The sequence below is a fragment of the Heptranchias perlo genome, chromosome 27 (genome assembly GCF_035084215.1).
Source record: "Heptranchias perlo isolate sHepPer1 chromosome 27, sHepPer1.hap1, whole genome shotgun sequence".
NCBI classification, from domain to species: domain Eukaryota; kingdom Metazoa; phylum Chordata; class Chondrichthyes; order Hexanchiformes; family Hexanchidae; genus Heptranchias; species Heptranchias perlo.
Window position 1 is genome coordinate 25890334 of NC_090351.1, and position 19168 is coordinate 25909501.

Genomic DNA, 19168 nt, shown 5'->3' on the forward strand with positions numbered 1-19168 from the left:
TAGTAATTTCACTACGAGAAGCACTTAATAAAGTATCTAAGCAATTTTAACAGAATATGTGTCTTGTGAGGTAAGATTAGGCAGGAGAGGGCTGGGATTCACCAACTTTGTCGAATAATCTCATTGAATATAATTTCTGGAGCATGGCAACCTTGGTGCTATCAATACAAAATACACCAACACAGCGAAAAGCAAAAAACTGCTGGAAATCTGAAACAGAAACAGAAAATGCTGGAAACATTCAACAGGTCAGTCGCATCTGACCTGTTGAATGTTTCAGGTTTAACCCTTTGTCAGATGAAAGATCCACATCTGGAACGTTAATTCGTCTGTTCTCTCCACAGATGCTGATTGACCTGCTGAATGTTTCCAGCGTTTTCTGTTTTGTTTTTAACACTAAGCATTACATTTATCCAAGTGTGTGAGCACAGGGAATTAAGAAGTTACTACAAGCATCATGAGGAAAGAGACAAGCCTGTTAACAAAAAGGCAGGTGTGCAAGATTGCCAACTTTTTGCTCAATGCCCCTTTGCTTTTCGTCAATGCCATTCTTACTGGAGATTAAGCACTGGATGCTGGTCTGATCCCGACCAAGTAAGTTGTCTGCAGTTTCATGGTCCTCCTGCTGATGAATACATCCCAGAAACTGATCTTCAACAGGAGAACTCCAGCAAATACATGGGCTGATACTGCACACTTTTTTAAAGGAAGATTTCTGCATATATACACCAGAAACTGCTGAGTGAAGTAAATGCCACCAGGCATAAAATCTGCTGATGGGGAAATATAAATTACCGAAGATAGTGGTTTTTCTGGCAATAGTATGGTCAGTGGTACTGGAAAACCCATTACCATTTGTTCGGGGTAAATCTCATCTCTGTCAGTATAATGTTCTCTGTTGAATGATCCTGGCTTTATTGGTTTAGTGGAACAATTATAAAATCAAAGTTTTACAACTCAGTAAAATTATATCAGCTAAATTTGATGATCAGACACAAAAGATTTTGTATTTTCAGAAACAATGTAATGGAAAAACTTGCACTTTAACTGTTGATTAGACTGTACTGATTTAAAAGGAGTATTGTCCTGGTTTGGGTTGTTTTTGGACAACTTGTACTTGGAAATCTATTTTAAATGACAGTTTTGATTAATTGTGCAATATACTCCTAACTTGTGCTTTATAGATGGTGGAGAGGATGTACGAGGTCAGGAGGTGAGCCACTCGCTGCAGAATACCCAGCCTCTGAACTGCTCTAGTAGCCATGACATTTATGTGGCTCATCCAGTTGAGTTTCTGGTCAATGGTAACACCTAGAATGTTGATGGTGGGGGATTTAGCAATAGTAATGCCATTGAAAGTCAAGGGGAGATGGTTAGACTCTCTCTGTGGGAGATGGTGATTGCCTGACGCTTGGGTAAAGCGAATGTTACTTGCCACTTAGGAGCCCAATCCTCGATGTTGTCCAAGTCTTGCTGCATTGCGGGCATGGACTGCTTTATTAACTGAGGAATTGTGAATGGAACTGAATACTCTGCAATCATCAGGGAACAGCCCCACTTCTGATCTTACTATGGAGGGAAGGTCATTGATGAAGCAGCTGAAGACGGTTGGGCCTAGGAGGCTGCCATGATGAACTCTTGCAGCAATGTCCTGGTGCTAAGATGGTTAGCTCCAACAATCACAACCATTTTCCTTTGTGCAAGGTATGACTCCAGCCACTGGAGAGGTTTCCCCCTGATCCCCACTGACTTCAGTTTTACCAAGACTCCTTGGTGCCACACAGATGCACTGGCTGTCCAGAAAGATGTGAGCTGTAGATGTTCAATAGCATAAACTTGATTTTTGTGTGGCATTTTTTCAAATTGCAATTGTATACTGGATTGGGAGAGTTAAGATAATATTGGGACAAACTTTAAGGGCCAAATGGGTTTTGCCCAGCTTTGACTGTTCTTACATAACCAATTGCACCAAGGGTATTACTTTACTAGGACAATAATGTCCCTTTAAATGTCACAATTTTTTTAAAATTAAGTACATTTTAAATAAAATTTCATCTTTGCAATTTTATGGGATTCACATTTGCAAGCCAGGGTTGTTTTCTGCACTATTTCTTTGTGTGTCTACTCTTATTGTCTTCTGAAGAGAGGGCGCTGAAAGTAGCTGCAGTGATTCCATGTTCCTGAGACCGCTGACATTCATTTTCTGCTTCAGAGGTAACAATTTATATTCAAAGAAATCAGTGCTTCACATATAAAAAGTCCATAACATTGTTCAGAGAGCTGTTCCTTCAGTAATTACTTACAAAAAAATCAAAGTATATGCTGGTGTCCGGATACAGATATTGAAACGAGACCGTGCCTGGTTGTTTCAGGTTCACTGCATACATCAGAGCAGCTGTGCACTCATCGCTGTTGGATGCTATGAAATCACCTTGAGGAGTCCATTTTGACCTATCAAAAATGCATAGAAAAGAAGATTTCCAGTTTAACATAATGCAAAGCTGAATTGTGCTGAAAGGAATTTCAATTGACAAATCTTTAGGCTGCAATGTCTGTGCAATCAAATAAACAGGTACTGATACTGCAAACTTGATGTTGAATACTGACGTAACGTTGTTTATACTGAAGTGATTGTCATAAATAGCAACTATTGCTAACGATAAAGGAGAAAATTAGAATACTAACTGGAGCATTTAAGGCAGGTGTAACTTTATCCTCTATCCATGTCTCTGCTCAGAAATCCAGGGCTCCTTGCACTATACTTCATTTTTTTTTGAGGGTATGGACATGTACCCACTTTTTGTTTTAAATACTTGTTCCTCTTTTCTCACCAATCTTCTCCCCTCCCCACCCTCACCAAAGGTGTTGACTCTTTGCTGGGGTATGATTCCGCCAGTCCTAGTCACCCTTCAGTATCTTACTTGAGTGGCCATTATTCATGAGTGAGTTTTAACAATGTCAGCTGGCTATTCAGCTGTAGGTAGCATCACACCCAAATCTAATTGTATCCTTATCTGATGTCCAAACTCATGCATTCCAGCAAAGGTCGGTAGATAGCAATCAGAACTATGATCCCAAGACTGATTTTCGCCTTTCTAACCCAGGCCTACTAAGGCCTGTTGTAGCTTGTCCACCACTGCAAAATTGAGATTAGTTATGTCAACATTGACCCTGGATTAAACTTCAGATCTTTCTAGTCCATATGGCTCAGCCACACATGGGATAAGCCATCTTTGCCATTAAGGCAGGCCATTCCCCATTTTTGTAATCTGCTTAGGGTCCCCGAATGCCACAGTTGGCCAATATAAGCAGAGTTATGAGGATTGCCCAGTGGAGACCCCCATACAATTTTCTTCCCCTCCAATACTGCATCCAAGAATGGGCCAATTCTACTCGGTCTTTCCTTCTTGGCCCTGAATAAAATACTAAGATTTGTGAGAACAGATTTTGTGGCTGTCTATCTGAAAATTCCCTTTAAGTAGCTGCACAGAATCTTTAAGAGGACCAGGGCTGAAACTTTTATTTTGATGTTGTTACCTGATCCAGGTACAGTATGCGAATGTAGGAAACAACTTTGCATACACTATTCTTTGAACTTCTAAACAAAGGATTACACAAACAATGCCCTGTAAATTGCCCGCAGGGTGCTTTCAAGATTCATAAGCCTTAAAGTATGTATAAAATGGAGGTTAACTCGAAAGCTGTTCTCAAAGTCTGCAGTGGAACTAAATACTGGGAAATGGCTGTAACGTGAAACTAATTCAAACCATCATCCATGCTTTTGGCCATGGAAATTCCCAAATAATTTGGCTATAAAAATTTTCTAAGCTAAAGGCCGTAAAGAAATTAAAGCCATAAAATGTAATAAGTAATGACACCAGAAAGGACCATGTTTACACTACAGACATTCCCTAACTCAAACTACTTAGGTAATACCTAATTCAACATAAAGAAGTAATTTCTCCCCATTTGTGTGAAAAACTCTTGAGGAGTGCAAGATTATGGGGAAAGAGTAATGGAGAAAAGTTAGAGAGACAAAGTCTGTCATGCTGAGGGTAAAGTCATGCCCCATTGACTCAATGACAGTCACAGGACTCCACATTTATCAGCTTTGATTGGTAGAAGTGAGAGGGCGAGTCCTTCTAGCACATACATTGCTCTGATTGGTTAATTGAATGCAGGGCAACCGCCCTCCAAAATTAAGATTATAATTTAGAGTGTTCTTCACCCCTCAAATGATCAGGATCAGTAACCAGTAGTTGACAAACTGTAGTACTCTTTATGGAGTAATAAACAGTCTGTAGTAGTATCTCTCTTTGTCTTTGTGCAAGTAGCAATCTCTGTTAGTTCACTTGGGCTCTCTTTGTTCTGTAAGAACCTTTACCTAGTAGATGCAAAAAGATGCCTTTACAGGTACAACATATTAAGAGGAGTAAAACACAGTGATAGCATGTTAGGCTCTACCAGCCAGTTTCACACAGAGAAAAGTGTCATTTAACTTTCTAAATCCGAGATCAAAGAAAGGTGAGAGTGAAGCTAGCTCAGATATCGTTCGTGCATAGTATGGGTTCAGCCTGAACTGAAGATCCAAGTGGAACAGACAACCTCGCTGCTGAAAGGGGCCTCATCAGCTCAACATTCCAAAAGCTAATGCCTGCGTCCCAGGGAATGAAGGAGATTGACTCAATCACGCCGCTCATGAGGACAAGGTCGAGTAAGCTCTGAAACATTGCTAACCACCAGTATCTAGATGGTAATCTATCCAAAAGACTGGCTATCAACGCTGTTAACTTGTCAGATATCTAGGGTTTAAACCTAAAATAACCTCACCAACTGTAATAATCTTGGACTCTGGTAACTGCTATAATTAAAACTCAGCGTCTATTAATGCTGATTTATAGTGATAGTGATACACTGAATTGCCTACATAACTTTGGCTACTTATTTTACTAAGTGACTGTTTCTAATAATGATTTGCTATTCAGACTGCTAGATAACTTTGACTACATCTATTTATATTTATTAAATGGTCGGTACCCAACTTTAACTTTAAATTGTGATTTTGGAACCAATGAACAGTCTTTTAGTGTATGATCGGTTGTCTGACATCTTCCTTCATGATTCAGCAAGAAAGGGTTAATTCATTCACTCGTGTAGCTTCTAGCTATCCTAATCAAAGGTTGAAGTTAACTTAAATTTAATTCGAACTGGTTAGTATAAAGACCGTTCGACGAGTCAAACCAGGCACCACTCACTCCCAGACCTACACCAGGAGGTAAACCCCAGACGGTTCCTAGTGAGGGCGTTGGAGATTCATCTGCTTCCTCGGCATATATATGTCATGATACCAAAATCCAGTGTTCTTCTTCTTCTTACAAGATCAATGATTCCAGTTATCTAGATTTGAATGCCTATGCACGAGATAAACTTTCAGTCTCTGTCCTGTTCCACATACAGACAGCACATTTTAACTTTCAGAAATGATTCAATCAGGTAATTTAAAACATTTTTGTATCCACTTTGTTTAAAATATGCTTTTTTCCTTTTTAATATAGATGCAGTTATGAACTGAATAATCAAATGGGTAACAATCCATCAATTTTTAATCAGCAGCCTTAACCCTAACATTTCTCGGCAAAGTAGTGATATTTTTTCAGGAGAAAGCTGTACTTTTGTTTAAACAAAAGCTGATTACATGAAGGAGGTCACAAAAAGCCTTGCATCTTTGTTCCATCAGGGATTTATTCAATGGTGCAGGGATAACTAAAAACACTGTCTGAGCTAATGCATCAGTTTTTGTCTCTGTGTTTATTTGTATGCATCTATCAATCAATTAATACATCAAGGGGGTGAATTTCTGCAGGGGATTTCCTGCTTGTCCACACTTAGTTCAGTGGAAGGGCTTGGAAACCCTGGCAAAATGGTGTCAATGGCATTTACACCATTTTTTCCGGTTTCTGCGGCTCTTCCGTTGACGTTAGGACAGATGGGCAGGACAACCCTCGCTCATCCGTACTTCACCCACTGCGTATTTTGAATACAATTCTCTTATACAAACTTGCTAAGTGTAATCTATGTACACACTGGTCAAAGTCTTTTGATATTCATTTTGATGTGGAGATGCCGGTGATGGACTGGGGTGCACAAATGTAAGGAATCTTACAACACCAGGTTATAGTCCAACAGTTTTGTTTGAAAATCACAAGCTTTCGGAGGCTTTCTCCTTCGTCAGGTGAGTGTCGGATTCCTTGAAAATTACCGCATATATAGTCACAGAACAATGCCTGATGATTACATGTAATCTTTCCAACTGCCTGTTATCAAGGCAATCAAAGGAATTGAATAGTGTTCAGACAGAAAAACATTAGATACCAGACTACTGAATATACAAACGGCTAGAACCAAAGACAGGAGGGAGAGAGAGAGAGAGAGAGAGAGAAACATCTGAAAGGAAGAGAGAGAGAATGACCAGTTGTATTAAAAACAAATAACTCTTTTTCGCTGGTGGGTTTACGTGTAGCGTAACATGAACCCAAGATCCCGGTTGAGGCCGTCCTCATGGGTGCGGAACTTGGCTATCAATTTCTGCTCGACGATTTTGCGTTGTCTTGTGTCTCGAAGGCCGCCTTGGAGAACGCTTACCCGAAGATCGGTGGCTGAATGTCCTTGACTGCTGAAGTGTTCCCCGACTGGGAGGGAACCCTCCTGTCTGGCGATTGTTGCACGGTGTCCGCTCATCCGTTGTCGCAGTGTCTGCATGGTCTCGCCAATGTACCATGCTCCGGGGCATCCTTTCCTGCAACGTATGAGGTAGACAACGTTGGCCGAGTCACAGGAGTATGAACCATATACCTGGTGGGTGGTGTCCTCTCGTGTGATGGTGGTATCTGTGTCGATGATCTGGCATGTCTTGCAGAGGTTGCCGTGGCAGGGTTGTGTGGTGTCGTGGACGCTGTTCTCCTGAAAGCTGGGTAATTTGCTGCGCACGATGGTCTGTTTGAGGTTGGGTGGCTGTTTGAAGACGAGTAGTGGAGGTGTGGGGATGGCCTTAGCGAGGTGTTTGTCGTCATCGATGACATGTTGAAGGCTGCGGAGAACATGGCGCAGTTTCTCCGCTCCGGGGAAGTACTGGACGACGAAGGGTACTCTGTTGGTTGCGTCCCGTGTTTGTCTTCTGAGGAGGTCTATGCGATTTTTCGCTGTGGCCCGTCAGAACTGTCGATCGACGAGTCGAGCGTCATATCCCGTTCTTACGAGGGCGTCTTTCAGCGTCTGTAGGTGTCCATCACGTTCCTCCTCATCTGAGCAGATCCTGTGTATTCGCAGGGCCTGTCCATAGGGGATGGCCTCTTTGACGTGGTTAGGGTGAAAGCTGGAAAAGTGGAGCATCGTGAGGTTGTCCATGGGCTTGCGGTAGAGTGAGGTGCTGAGGTGCCCGTCTTTGATGGAGATTCGTGTGTCCAAGAAAGAAACCGATTCTGAGGAGTAGTCCATGGTGAGTTTGATGGTGGGATGGAACTTGTTGATGTTATCGTGTAGTCTCTTCAGTGATTCTTCGCCGTGTGTCCATAGGAAGAAAATGTCGTCAATGTATCTGGTGTATAGCATTGGTTGGAGGTCCTGTGCAGTGAAGAAGTCGTGCTCGAACTTGTGCAAGAAAATGTTGGCGTATTGGGGTGCGACTTTGGTCCCCATGGCTGTTCCGTGTGTTTGGGTAAAGAACTGGTTGTCGAAGGTGAAGACATTGTGATCCAGGATGAAGCGGATGAGTTGTAGGATGGCGTCTGGAGATTGGCTGTTGTTGGTGTTGAGTACTGAGGCTGTCGCAGCGATGCCGTCATCGTGGGGGATACTGGTGTAGAGTGCCGAGACGTCCATCGTGGTGAGAAGTGTTCCTGGTTCAACTGGTCCGTGGGTGCTGAGTTTTTGTAGGAAGTCTGTAGTGTCGCGACAGAAGCTGGGGGTTCCATGTACGATGGGTTTCAGGATGTCCTCGACGTATCCAGAGAGGTTCTCACACAGGGTTCCGTTGCCTGATACGATAGGACATCTGGGTGTGTTGGCTTTGTGTATCTTTGGGAAGCAGTAGAAGTCTCCCACGCGGGGAGTACGTGAGATGAGAGCGCGTAGGATGGTTTGAAGATCTGGGTCGAAGGTCTTGATTAGTTTGTTGAGATAGTGGGTGTGTTCTTTGATCGGATCTGCGGATAACCGTCTGTAGTGTTCCTGGTTGTCCAGTTGTCGGTATGCTTCTTTGCAATAGTCCGTTCTGTTCTGTATGACAATGGCTCCTCCTTTGTCCGCTGGTTTGATGACGATGTTGCAATTGGTCTTGAGAGCGTTGATGGCGTTGCGTTGTGCTCGGGTGACATTCTGGACTGTCTTGTGAGTGCGGCTGATGAATCTGGCATTGACGCATCTCCTGACGGCTTGAACATACATGTCAAGCTTAGGGCAGCGACCCTTCGGGGGAGTCCAGTTTGACTCTTTCTTCTTCGGTTGCTGTACCGCGGATCCCTCTGTCTGTGGTTCTGGATCGTTGATTATCTCATTGGGTTCACTGCTGAAATCTTGGGATTTGTGGAAGAATTCCCGGAGCCTCATTCTCCTGATGAATTCCTCTGTGTCCGCCGCGCGACCAATGGGGTCCATTCATGTCATCGATGACGACGAACACCTCGCTAAGGCCATCCCCCACGCCTCCACTACTCGCCTTCAAACAGCCACCCAACCTCAAACAGACCATCGTGCGCAGCAAATTACCCAGCTTTCAGGAGAACAGCGTCCACAACACCACACAATGCTGCAACAGAAACCTCTGCAAGACATGCCAGATCATCGACACAGATACCACCATCACACGAGAGGACACCACCCACCAGGTACATGGTTCATACTCCTGTGACTCGGCCAACGTTGTCTGCCTCATACGTTGCAGGAAAGGATGCCCCGAAGCATGGTACATTGGCGAGACCATGCAGACACTGCGACAACAGATGAACGGACACCGCGCAACAATCGCCAGACAGGAGGGTTCCCTCCCAGTCGGGGAACACTTCAGCAGTCAAGGACATTCAGCCACCGATCTTCGGGTGAGCGTTCTCCAAGGCGGCCTTCGAGACACAAGACAACGCAAAATCGTCGAGCAGAAATTGTTAGCCAAGTTCCGCACCCATGAGGACGGCCTCAACCGGGATCTTGGGTTCATGTCGCGCTACACGTAACCCTACCAGCGAAAAAAAAGTTATCTGTTTTTAATACAACTGGTCATTCTCTCTCTTTCTCTTCCTTTCAGATGTTTCTCTCTCTCTCTCCCTCCCTGTCTTTGGTTCTGGCCGTTTGTATATTCAGTAGTCTGGTATCTAATGTTTTTCTGTCTGAACACTATTCAATTGCTTTGATTGCCTTGATAACGGGCAGTTGGAAAGATTATATGTAATCATCAGGCATTGTTCTGTGACTATATATGCGGTAATTTTCAAGGAATCCGACACTCACCTGATGAAGGAGAAAGCCTCCGAAAGCTTGTGATTTTCAAATAAAACTTTTGGACTATAACCTGGTGTTGTAAGATTCCTTACAGATATTCAGTTTGACTTAAAGAACATTACTGGTAGCATTTAGCAAAGGACATTATGATTTAATACTCCCAGATCATGATGAAACTTTTTCCATAAATTATTCATTTTTCTTGTAGTTTTCCCCTATTTCCCCTGGGTCACACAAGAGTAAAAATATACCAAGAAAGAATGGAAACATTTAACCGATGGAAAATCATGGGGCTTGTGTCTGCGATTTCCCAATATATATCCCCAGTGGGTGAGGCTCCATGCTGGATGCATGCATTCAGATAATTGTTCCTTTTAAGTCTGACAAGAGTGATGCATGAACATCAAGCCCACTGAAACCTAGTCTAATTGACTGGGTTATTTTTTTATTTTACTGCAAGTAACATGTACAATTTACCTTGTGTACTGTACACTATAACTGTAACAATGCATTTTCTGAGAATGTATTGTAACCAAAGATTGTAATAAATAAATCTTAAACAGCTCAGGAGGGAACTATCAGTTCTCCCTGTAACTTGCTAAAGGCTGTTGTTGGTCTATACACAGATGTACCTACATGGTGCAATTCTCAGTTGAATCGTTGTCTGATGTCTCAGGAGCTGTTCCTGTGTTAACAAATCCTGATGGCAGCACATCCCACTCATTGAATTCAATGCCAGTGCCGAGAGAGTAAGTACCAGCAACACATTCTTTGCATGATTGGTTCCTCATGTCTAAGAACTGACCAGCTCCACAGGAAAAAGCTACAAAATGAACAAAGTCAATATAAGAAATTTGGGCAAGATTTGCTAATATAGTCAAAACGCATGCAAATATATTATGTATTTTCAACTGACTTGTATTTATCAGTAATAGTTACTATTCAATTATCGTAATGAAATATTGATGAAGATAAAAGTTTTTGCATGTTCATCTATTAGGCCTGGAATAACCTTGAAACTTACAATGAACCAACGACGTAATACACGGTAAAGCCAATTTTCAGCGCAAAACATTGAGAAAATTCGCACATAAGTGTCTTACGCTAGTCTTTGCGCTAGGTCCAAATTTTCTTGATCTTTTGTGCTGATTCAATGAAATGTCAGCCAAATCCCTCCGCCACTCATTAACGTAGTTGCACCCCCACTTTTCTCGGTCATTTGCACTGCTCCTGAGATATATCTGCTGAAACCCTCTGCCTCTCATTAACATAGCCCCGCCCCAGCCTTAAAACATTTTTGGAATTGATCACATGATGTACAATATCATTACCAACACAGAAAGCAGCAAATTAAAATCACTCCTACAATTTGAAGATGAGTATTTTGCTAGATTTTTAAGTAAAAGGGGGTTTGATAGAAATTGAAAACTTGAACATGAGGTTATTTCTAAAGTCTTTTTACATCTCATGTCAATGACTCGTTAAAATCAATTGCCTACAGTCAAACAAACACCCAATTTGCCTTCTTGCAAAGTAATCTCATAATGATACAAGATCACCAGTCTCAAACATAGAGTTTCTCTTTAGCTTCAATGAATTCCTTAGTCCAGTTTCATCAAAGTACATGACAAATTTGTAACTTCCAATCAATTTTGAAAAAGAAATTAATATATTAACAAAACATAAAGGAAAGTTACATTACTGTCATCACTTTACTACAAGGGGTAGTGGTTCCACTTTGGGTGCAATCGGGAAATTGTGGCCAAAATGCGCTGGTTAGGTTACAGTTCAAGTCTCCGCTAAAATTAATTTGCATAATCACAAATGTAAAATCTTTCAAGAACCAGCGCGATCAGGCAGCGTAACGTAATCAATTCTTTTTTTTTTCTTTCCATTAAAAAGTATTCCTTAATGTATTTAAGAGTGGTAAGAGGGTGCAGTTTTATTAATTCAGCTGAAAATGAATAATATACATTTTTAATAAGAGTGTCCAGTCCTCCACCTGTGAGAAACTTGATTTAAAATCACTAAGAATGACTTAAAAAAACTATTCTGAACTATTTAAAAGTTTCATTGGTGTACACTAGTCAGTTTCTTCGTAATTTCAGTACTTTCTAATTTGAGAAAAATTTTAAAATGTGCCTACTGGTGCCGGTGCGCCTAAGAAAATGAGCGTAATTTGAAGAGCCTTCCCTAACCAGCACAATCGGAGGAATCTTGCAATTTCGACCTGGGGCCGTGGCCAGTTTTGTGATCTGGGTGAATTGAATCTCAAACCAACGTAAAAAATTGTGGAAAACACGAACGTATCTGGTTTTGGGTATAACTCACTTATGTTTAAAATTCCCCGATCTTTTGCGCTGGTTCGGCTGATTCTGCCCAGATTGTGTTGACATTACTGGGGTAAAATGAGCGGAAAGTCTACCACCAGTCTACAGCACATATATCTCTCGCAACTTCTTACAACTACATTGCACTTTAATGTTTTTCTCTCTAAAAGGTTATTAAAGGCAATAGACATAAACCATTGAAAAGGTTTCAAAAGAAACCCTGGGGAATATATTTTAACAAAACCTATACAGTTGACAAATTGAGCTTTAAAACCCGTTACAATGAATGCTAACTCAATCCAGTGACTTTTCCGCATTGAAATGAAACATTTTTTGTAGCTTTCTGCAGTTTTAAAAATCCTTCCCCACGTCCAGTTTCTCCACTTCTCCCGTGAAGGTGCTGACTTGTATCTTTGGATATTAAAATGACAGGACAGACTGCTATAAGGTTTTTTTCTTTGGCTCTTTTTAAAAATGTATATTCAAAATAAATTTGGTATTTAATAGGACCAGATAGATGTCAAACATATTAAATCACACACGACTTATTAGGAAATAATGTACTAGAGAATTACATTTATCTGGTCTTTTTCATTTCAAATAGATCAAAATTAAATCTTGGCCTATGTTTTTAATGTTGAGTTACCTTAAACTCATATTTAAATCAACATGGATCAAGAGAAAAAGATATATTTACTGTTTCATTATAAATTAGTCCTGTGTTAACTATACAATGAGATAGAATTTGCATAAATACAGCTTTTTATATTTCCCCAACTAAATTCCTAATCTAGTTCAATGAAAGCAAGAGATGTAATACATAGATATGGAGAAAAGTCCATCACAACTATGATATATATTTTTTTTAAATACCTAAAGTGTAATTAATAGAATACTAGTTACAAGAAGAATTGTCACCTTACCACTTTTCAAATCCAATTATGCTGTTGCTGGACTATGTCAATCAGTAAAAAGGTGAAAGGCCCCTGTATTTCCAAACTGATATCCCGCTTTAGCCTGAAGCTTGCAGACCAGTCTTTACACTAAGTAAATCAAACGCACTGCCACAAAGTGGGTCTTAGCCAAGCTGCTACAAGTTGAAATCCAGATCACCACCATTTGATCAATACTTAAAAATTTGGATAGGGTAGATCTGCTGTTTGTGAAAACTACAAGATCCATATGGAGAAGAGTAAAGAACGATTCTTCCAGCCTTTTGGGCAGCATATTGATCAGGATCTTCCAATCAACTTTATCAGTTATGTTTCTCATATTAGTAAAATGCAGTTTACCAATTTATATTATATTTGTGCATTAAAAGAATGTACTTAAACTAAGCACCAAAGAACAAAATATAAGATTGCCCTATGTTATTAGTATTGGCTTTTTTTATATATAAAACATCAAACTCTGGATTAGAAACACTTTATAGCAAGTACTGCTATGCCTGTGGGTATATATTTTTTAAAAATATACAAATGTCCAAACTGAAATTCAAATTTGACAAGTGGCTTACAGCATTCTGTGCCCTTGACTGGGTCTGGCAGTCCTGTGCAGGTCCCTGGGGTGTGAGGCACAGCTACTCTCCACCTGGAGCCAAGACTGTCACACTCTGTGTATTCATAGTAGTAATCCGACTGAAAGAAATGAGAAATGTTCCACATTAAACGCACAGTACAAAAGAAAACTTTGCAGGTAAAAATATATTATTGCTTAACAATACATGCAAATTAATAGATCGTAAACCTTCAAAGGCAGACAACAGGCTGTTCTAATCATTCAGTGGCATTCAAATCAAAAATTCCTAAAATTTAGATACAATATAAGATGATCACCTTATATGTAAAATTATATGAAACTCAGTCAGTATCAGTGTCACTAAATAACAGTGACTGAAGTAATTCAGATATAGCAAAAATTAAGCACTTGCCAATGTTGTATAGAGCTGTGAGCACAAGGCAGTCAATTAACATCAAGTAACTATGTAACATCATATCTGTCGTTAACTATTTTATCAATGAGTTTTCTTATCGAATCAATATTAGGCAATAGCCTGATGTTGGAAAACTTAAGCACTATTTAACTATCAAAATGAGAAGAACTGTCCAATTTGTCAATATATTCTGAAAACTAGCTGATACAAATTGTCAAAAAATACTGCTTGTTTTTATATATTGCTATCAAATTGTGGAAATCAGTAACTGATTCACAAGAGCTACAAGGAAGGAAAGAGTTGGGGTAAATGTTTGAGGTGAATACTGCACACTTACTGTCACAATTTTATAAGACTCTACCATTGGCAATGCACATTATAATGTAGTGGGTTCAAACCCCACTGCAGGTCTTGAACATACAATCTAGGATGACACTTCAGTGCAGTACTGAGGCAGTACTGCATTGTGTGAAGTGCTGTCTTTTCATCTACCTGTTCCTGTGGATGTACATGTTTCATTGCAGTATTTGAAGAAAACCATCACAAAACATAGATTAACTGGTCATTCATCTCGTTTGCTATTTTGGATCATTGGGTTATTCATATATTTGTTGGACTTTGCTGAGCCCAAAATGGATGCTGCATTTGCCTACAGTAAGTGCACTTCAAAAGTAATGCATTAGTTGTGAAGTGCTTTGGAACATAATAAAGCACCAATAAAAGTTCTCTCTTATTTTGTAAAAATGAGTGCACCTTGAGGATACATGTATGAATGTAAAAATTACTTGCCTCGATTCAGTCTGTTATATCTATTTATTTACACTAGTAAGGCCCATTTTGAAGAATTAATACACAATGCATAGACATACTACCAAACTTTATATTGTGATGGCAACAAGAATTGTAAGTGTAGCACTGTTTGCTACAGTAGCACTGTTTTAGCAATTGCCCAGCCAATATAAGTCTTAATTTATTTGTTAACTATGATGTTTCACACTGAGTAAATATGCTAGCCTTTGGACACAATCAAAACTGAGTTTCAGCTAACGAACGGGCAAACGTTAAGCTGCTGTTTCTTCAAAGGCTGCTGTTTCAAATATTTATTTTTGAACCCACCTTCACCTTTATCTGATTCCCATTCATATGGTGCAACAGCTGCTGCCAGCATTTCAATCTATCTTCAGCAATGGCACCCAAACAGGAAATGTACTCGGCATTGTTAATGATTTATCATGGTTTTCTGTTGTCATTAATTCTGGACATAATAAGCTATGGAGTATATTTTCATCTTCACCATCTGAGTGGTTATTAGACAGAGTGTATCGTCCGCCCTTTATAGATCTCGCTCGATTTTCAACCCATTGATTTCAAAGGAATGAAAAATCGGGTGGATTCTGTAAAAGGCAGGCGATCACTCTGCCTGATTGTCACCCAGGCAGTGAAGACAAAGATCTACCCCTATAATTCCTTAGTCAGCATATTACTGATTAGGCAGTCATTGATCATGTGTAACGGGACAGTAATACAGTTACATTTGGACCATAATTGTAGACGCCAAGCAGGAAATTTTCCTATCTTCAAGGTTTATGGGCATGATTGTCCTTCAAACAGGGAGTGTACCTTTTTACGATCTACTCAAACCAATGCCTCGGATGTAACAGAGATCGAGCCTGGACCATTTTAAATGTAATCTTTAGCTAAATTCAAAGGGCATACTTCTATAAGATATTCAGAGTTTGAACATCAAAATCTGGCTTCACATTAAGGAAATTCATGTAGAGTGTTTGAGAGAAGAACTCGGAACAGCCAATTTTGTAGAACTGGACAGTAGCAAATGTATGGCCTGCTATGTGGGATAGGGTAAAGGGATGGCAAATATGACATTTTTAGTTGTGCAGCAATTCTACAGCTGATCTTTCTGGCCAATATAGCTGGTCTCAGAGCGCTAATGGAAAAAAATAAATATATTTTTCATAAATTCTAAAGATTTCTACTGAGGTCAACTTGCAGTACTAGCAAAACTTGGACACAGTTTTGGTGGTGGATAAATTAAAGGGAGCGAAAAATTTCTTGGCTTAGAACCAAGAAAAAGTAGTTCACTTCCTGAAAGGTGGCGTACTAAAGTGGATAAAATGTTATCAACTGATAGGGTGGTTGTGTATTAGAAATGTGGTGGACTTGTGAAGTTTTACTGTAATTTTTTGGGGGAGGAAATTTGCCCTTGTACGCTGTGAACTTCCATACATTGCTTTTCTCGTGCCCTGCTGCCCCCTGTGTATGCATCGTGATTGGCTGATACTGTTTGTTATTGCTAACAAAATCTTTCTTGCAGGAATCACAATTTTCGATGTTCCTCCATTTTTATTTGTAGTTCATGATTAAATCGGTGAAAAAATACGACGCTAACATTTTCAGTGAAAAGAAAATTTTGCTCCCAGACAGCTTGACAAATTCAGTTTTAACTACCTCAGAAGCAATTTTTTTTTTTGCAGTCTGTTACAGTCTTTTACAGCACTTATACCTTTTTAGTTAGAAGTTAAAATATGATAAATTCTTTCAAAAGCAAAATACTGTGGATGCTGTAAATCTGAAATAAAAACAGAAAATGCTGGAAAATCTCAGCAAGTAAGGCAGCATCTGTGGAGAAAGAAACAAAGTTAACGTTTCAGGTCGAAGACCTTTCATCAGAACTGGATGATGTTAAAGAGTTAACGTTTTTAAGCAAGTGCAGAGCCAGGAAAAGTGGGGGGGGGTGGGGAAGGGAAGGGAAACAAACAACAAAAGGGACAGCGCACTCCTACTCTGACCTCTGTCCTCGGCCTCTCACACAGTTCCAATGAAACTCAACATAAGCTCGAGGAACAGCACCTCATCTTTCGTTTAGGCACTTTACAACCTTCCGGACTCAACATTGATTTTAATAACTTCAGACCATAACCACTGCTCCCATTTTTTTTCACTCATTGGGCTGCAGCTGCCCTCACCCCCACCTTGCCCTGGCTCTGTACTTGCTTAAAAACTTTAACATCATCCAGTTCTGACAAAAGATCTCCGACCTGAAACGTTAACTCTGTTTCTTTCTCCACAGATGCTGCCTCACTTGCTGAGATTTTGCAGCATTTTCTGTTCCAGCTGCTGTTGCCATTTACAGCTACTCTAGACCAATCTTTTGTTTCTTAACTTGTTCCATTACTACCCGCCTTGCCTTGCACCATCATTCCTATTGTCATTTAATTACTCTTGCCATTTACCCTATCGCAGACCTTCCCTTTTGTTCTTTCCTCCCTTCCCCTCCCCTCCCACCCCGAACTTGCCCTGGCTCTGTACTTACTTAAAAACTTTAACTATTTAATGTCTTCCAGTTCTGTCGAAATATCTTCAACCTGAAACGTTAACTCTTTTTTTCTTCACAGAAGCTGCCTCACTTGCTGAGCTTCTCCAGCATTTTCTGTTTTTATTATGATAAATTCATTATAGGATAAACACCATTTTTATTGCAAATTACAATTTAGTAAATTATTTTACTCCTACTGTAATAAAATCCCGAGAAAGAATCTGTAATACAATACACAAAATATAACCAATGTGTGAACTTCAGCTCCATAAATTGGACCAGTCTTTTATTTTCTTTAATGCTCAGTGCGCCATGAATAAATATATAGCATTATTATTGATCATTAGCCTGGAACAGCCATTTGAGTTCATATGTACTCTGAATAAATGGTATGACTTACAAAATAAATTAATGTCAAACTGCAGTCAAGAGGTGGAGTTATTGAACAAAAGAACAGTTAATGCTACATTAATCTACATCAGATAGGCAGCTAATTTTAAAAGTAAAATATGAATTTAAGTTGGGTTTTCAGCCTGTGCATTAATTTTTTCCCAGGGTTGGGGAAATGGCTCAAGTTTGGGGTACCAGGGCAATCCACATGAGCAATAATAGAGCACTGATTTCTCTCCAAACCATTGTTAATTCTGAAATTTTCTTGATTCCTCTAAACCTCTGTAACCACAAAATGCTCTAAATTTAACTATGAAAGATTGTAAAACTCAATAGTTCATTCACAACAGTGTCAGAATGTAATTTTAAGGATTGTTTTTACTATGTTGAAGAACACAGTTTATAAAATTCTAGTTGTAAAATTGCACTTTGTACAGATTTCCAAATCAGAGGATAGAATTTTCCCTTATTCATTGTGAATAGTAGTGGAGGGAATGAAATTCCACATTATAAGTATATAATTATTATACATTTTTATCCAGAAATTAGTTATGGTTAACAAAATACACAAAAGGTTAAGGATGCCATTTTACTACCACTTTTGCATCACTGCACAGCAGTTTCTACTTTACAACAACACAAAAATGAGAGTAAAGGTAATTTTACACATTTGTGCGCCCAGCGCAGAGCTTCACCTGCTAGGAAGCATATCAGGATTTAAGGCACATCACTCCCATAACTTTCTAACCATTAAAATTAATGACAGGAAAATTGTGGGAGTGATGCAAATTTGTAAAGTCCACATCTGAATCCAGGAAACACTGGTGTAAAACAAACGGAGGGGGGACATCTCAGACTGCTTGGGTTAGACATCTTATTGCTTATCCATTTTGAGCACTTTATAAACTTCATCAGAGTTTTTTTTAATGGTTTGAGAAAGTAAACCCTTCCAGCTAGGCAATACAAATCAGTAATTACCGGCTGCAAATCGATTCTGTGGCTAAATCATGGTCTCAAACCAGCCTCTCTTCTACTGCATATTGGCCTCAGTCTCTGAAGTCCATTGGCATCATTAGCAGGAAACAGAAAAATCTATTTTATCAAACCTGCCAGCTCTTCTGTTAATCATTTTAGTCAATGGGTATCAAATTCAATTCTACTCTAAAGACATTTGTGCACCTGGTAGAAAAAAAGTAAATAATCTTTCAATGGTGGAGTTGAAAAAGTACAAATAAAAATTCTGCACAATAAGAATATTTCTTATCTACACGGGGCCACCTTTTGAACTGCTCTTGCTAATTTTCATTTACATTTTAGAAAATGTTTTAAGCCTGGGTAGAGGAAAAAACAATGGACTAGCTGCTGGTTTAATGGAAAAATTATTCTATGCTGCAATATTTACTGATAGGCTCATAAAAGGCAACAATTGTAATACTCACAAATCTGGATGTTATCTGGGAAATGCAATATGTTAACTGTGGCAATGATTCAAGTCAGAATTCTACATCAAATCAGTGATTGCTACCTTGATACAAATAGCTATTACCTTTGAATGGCCAAGCATTTATCCATTCAAGCTTGAGTAGGTAAAAATTGTCATTGCCTTTACCAAAGTGCATATATATTCAGAAAGTTCTGCTTTACATCATATAATGTAACTGGAAATTAATTGAAAACATGCCTCAAAGCTTT

At 39.6% G+C, this 19168-nt stretch overlaps 1 protein-coding gene across 1 annotated transcript in view; it reads right to left on the reverse strand.

Annotated features, from left to right (window-relative positions):
• The window catches only part of elapor1 (endosome-lysosome associated apoptosis and autophagy regulator 1), an 83891-nt gene that overhangs the window by 51604 nt on the left and 13119 nt on the right, over positions 1-19168 (reverse strand). The window contains exons 2-4 of the mRNA XM_068007469.1: positions 13336-13456; positions 10126-10312; positions 2304-2451 (exon numbers count right to left, since the gene is read on the reverse strand). Coding sequence (XP_067863570.1) covers positions 2304-2451; positions 10126-10312; positions 13336-13456 — 456 coding nt within the window. The remainder of the gene's footprint in view (positions 1-2303; positions 2452-10125; positions 10313-13335; positions 13457-19168) is intronic.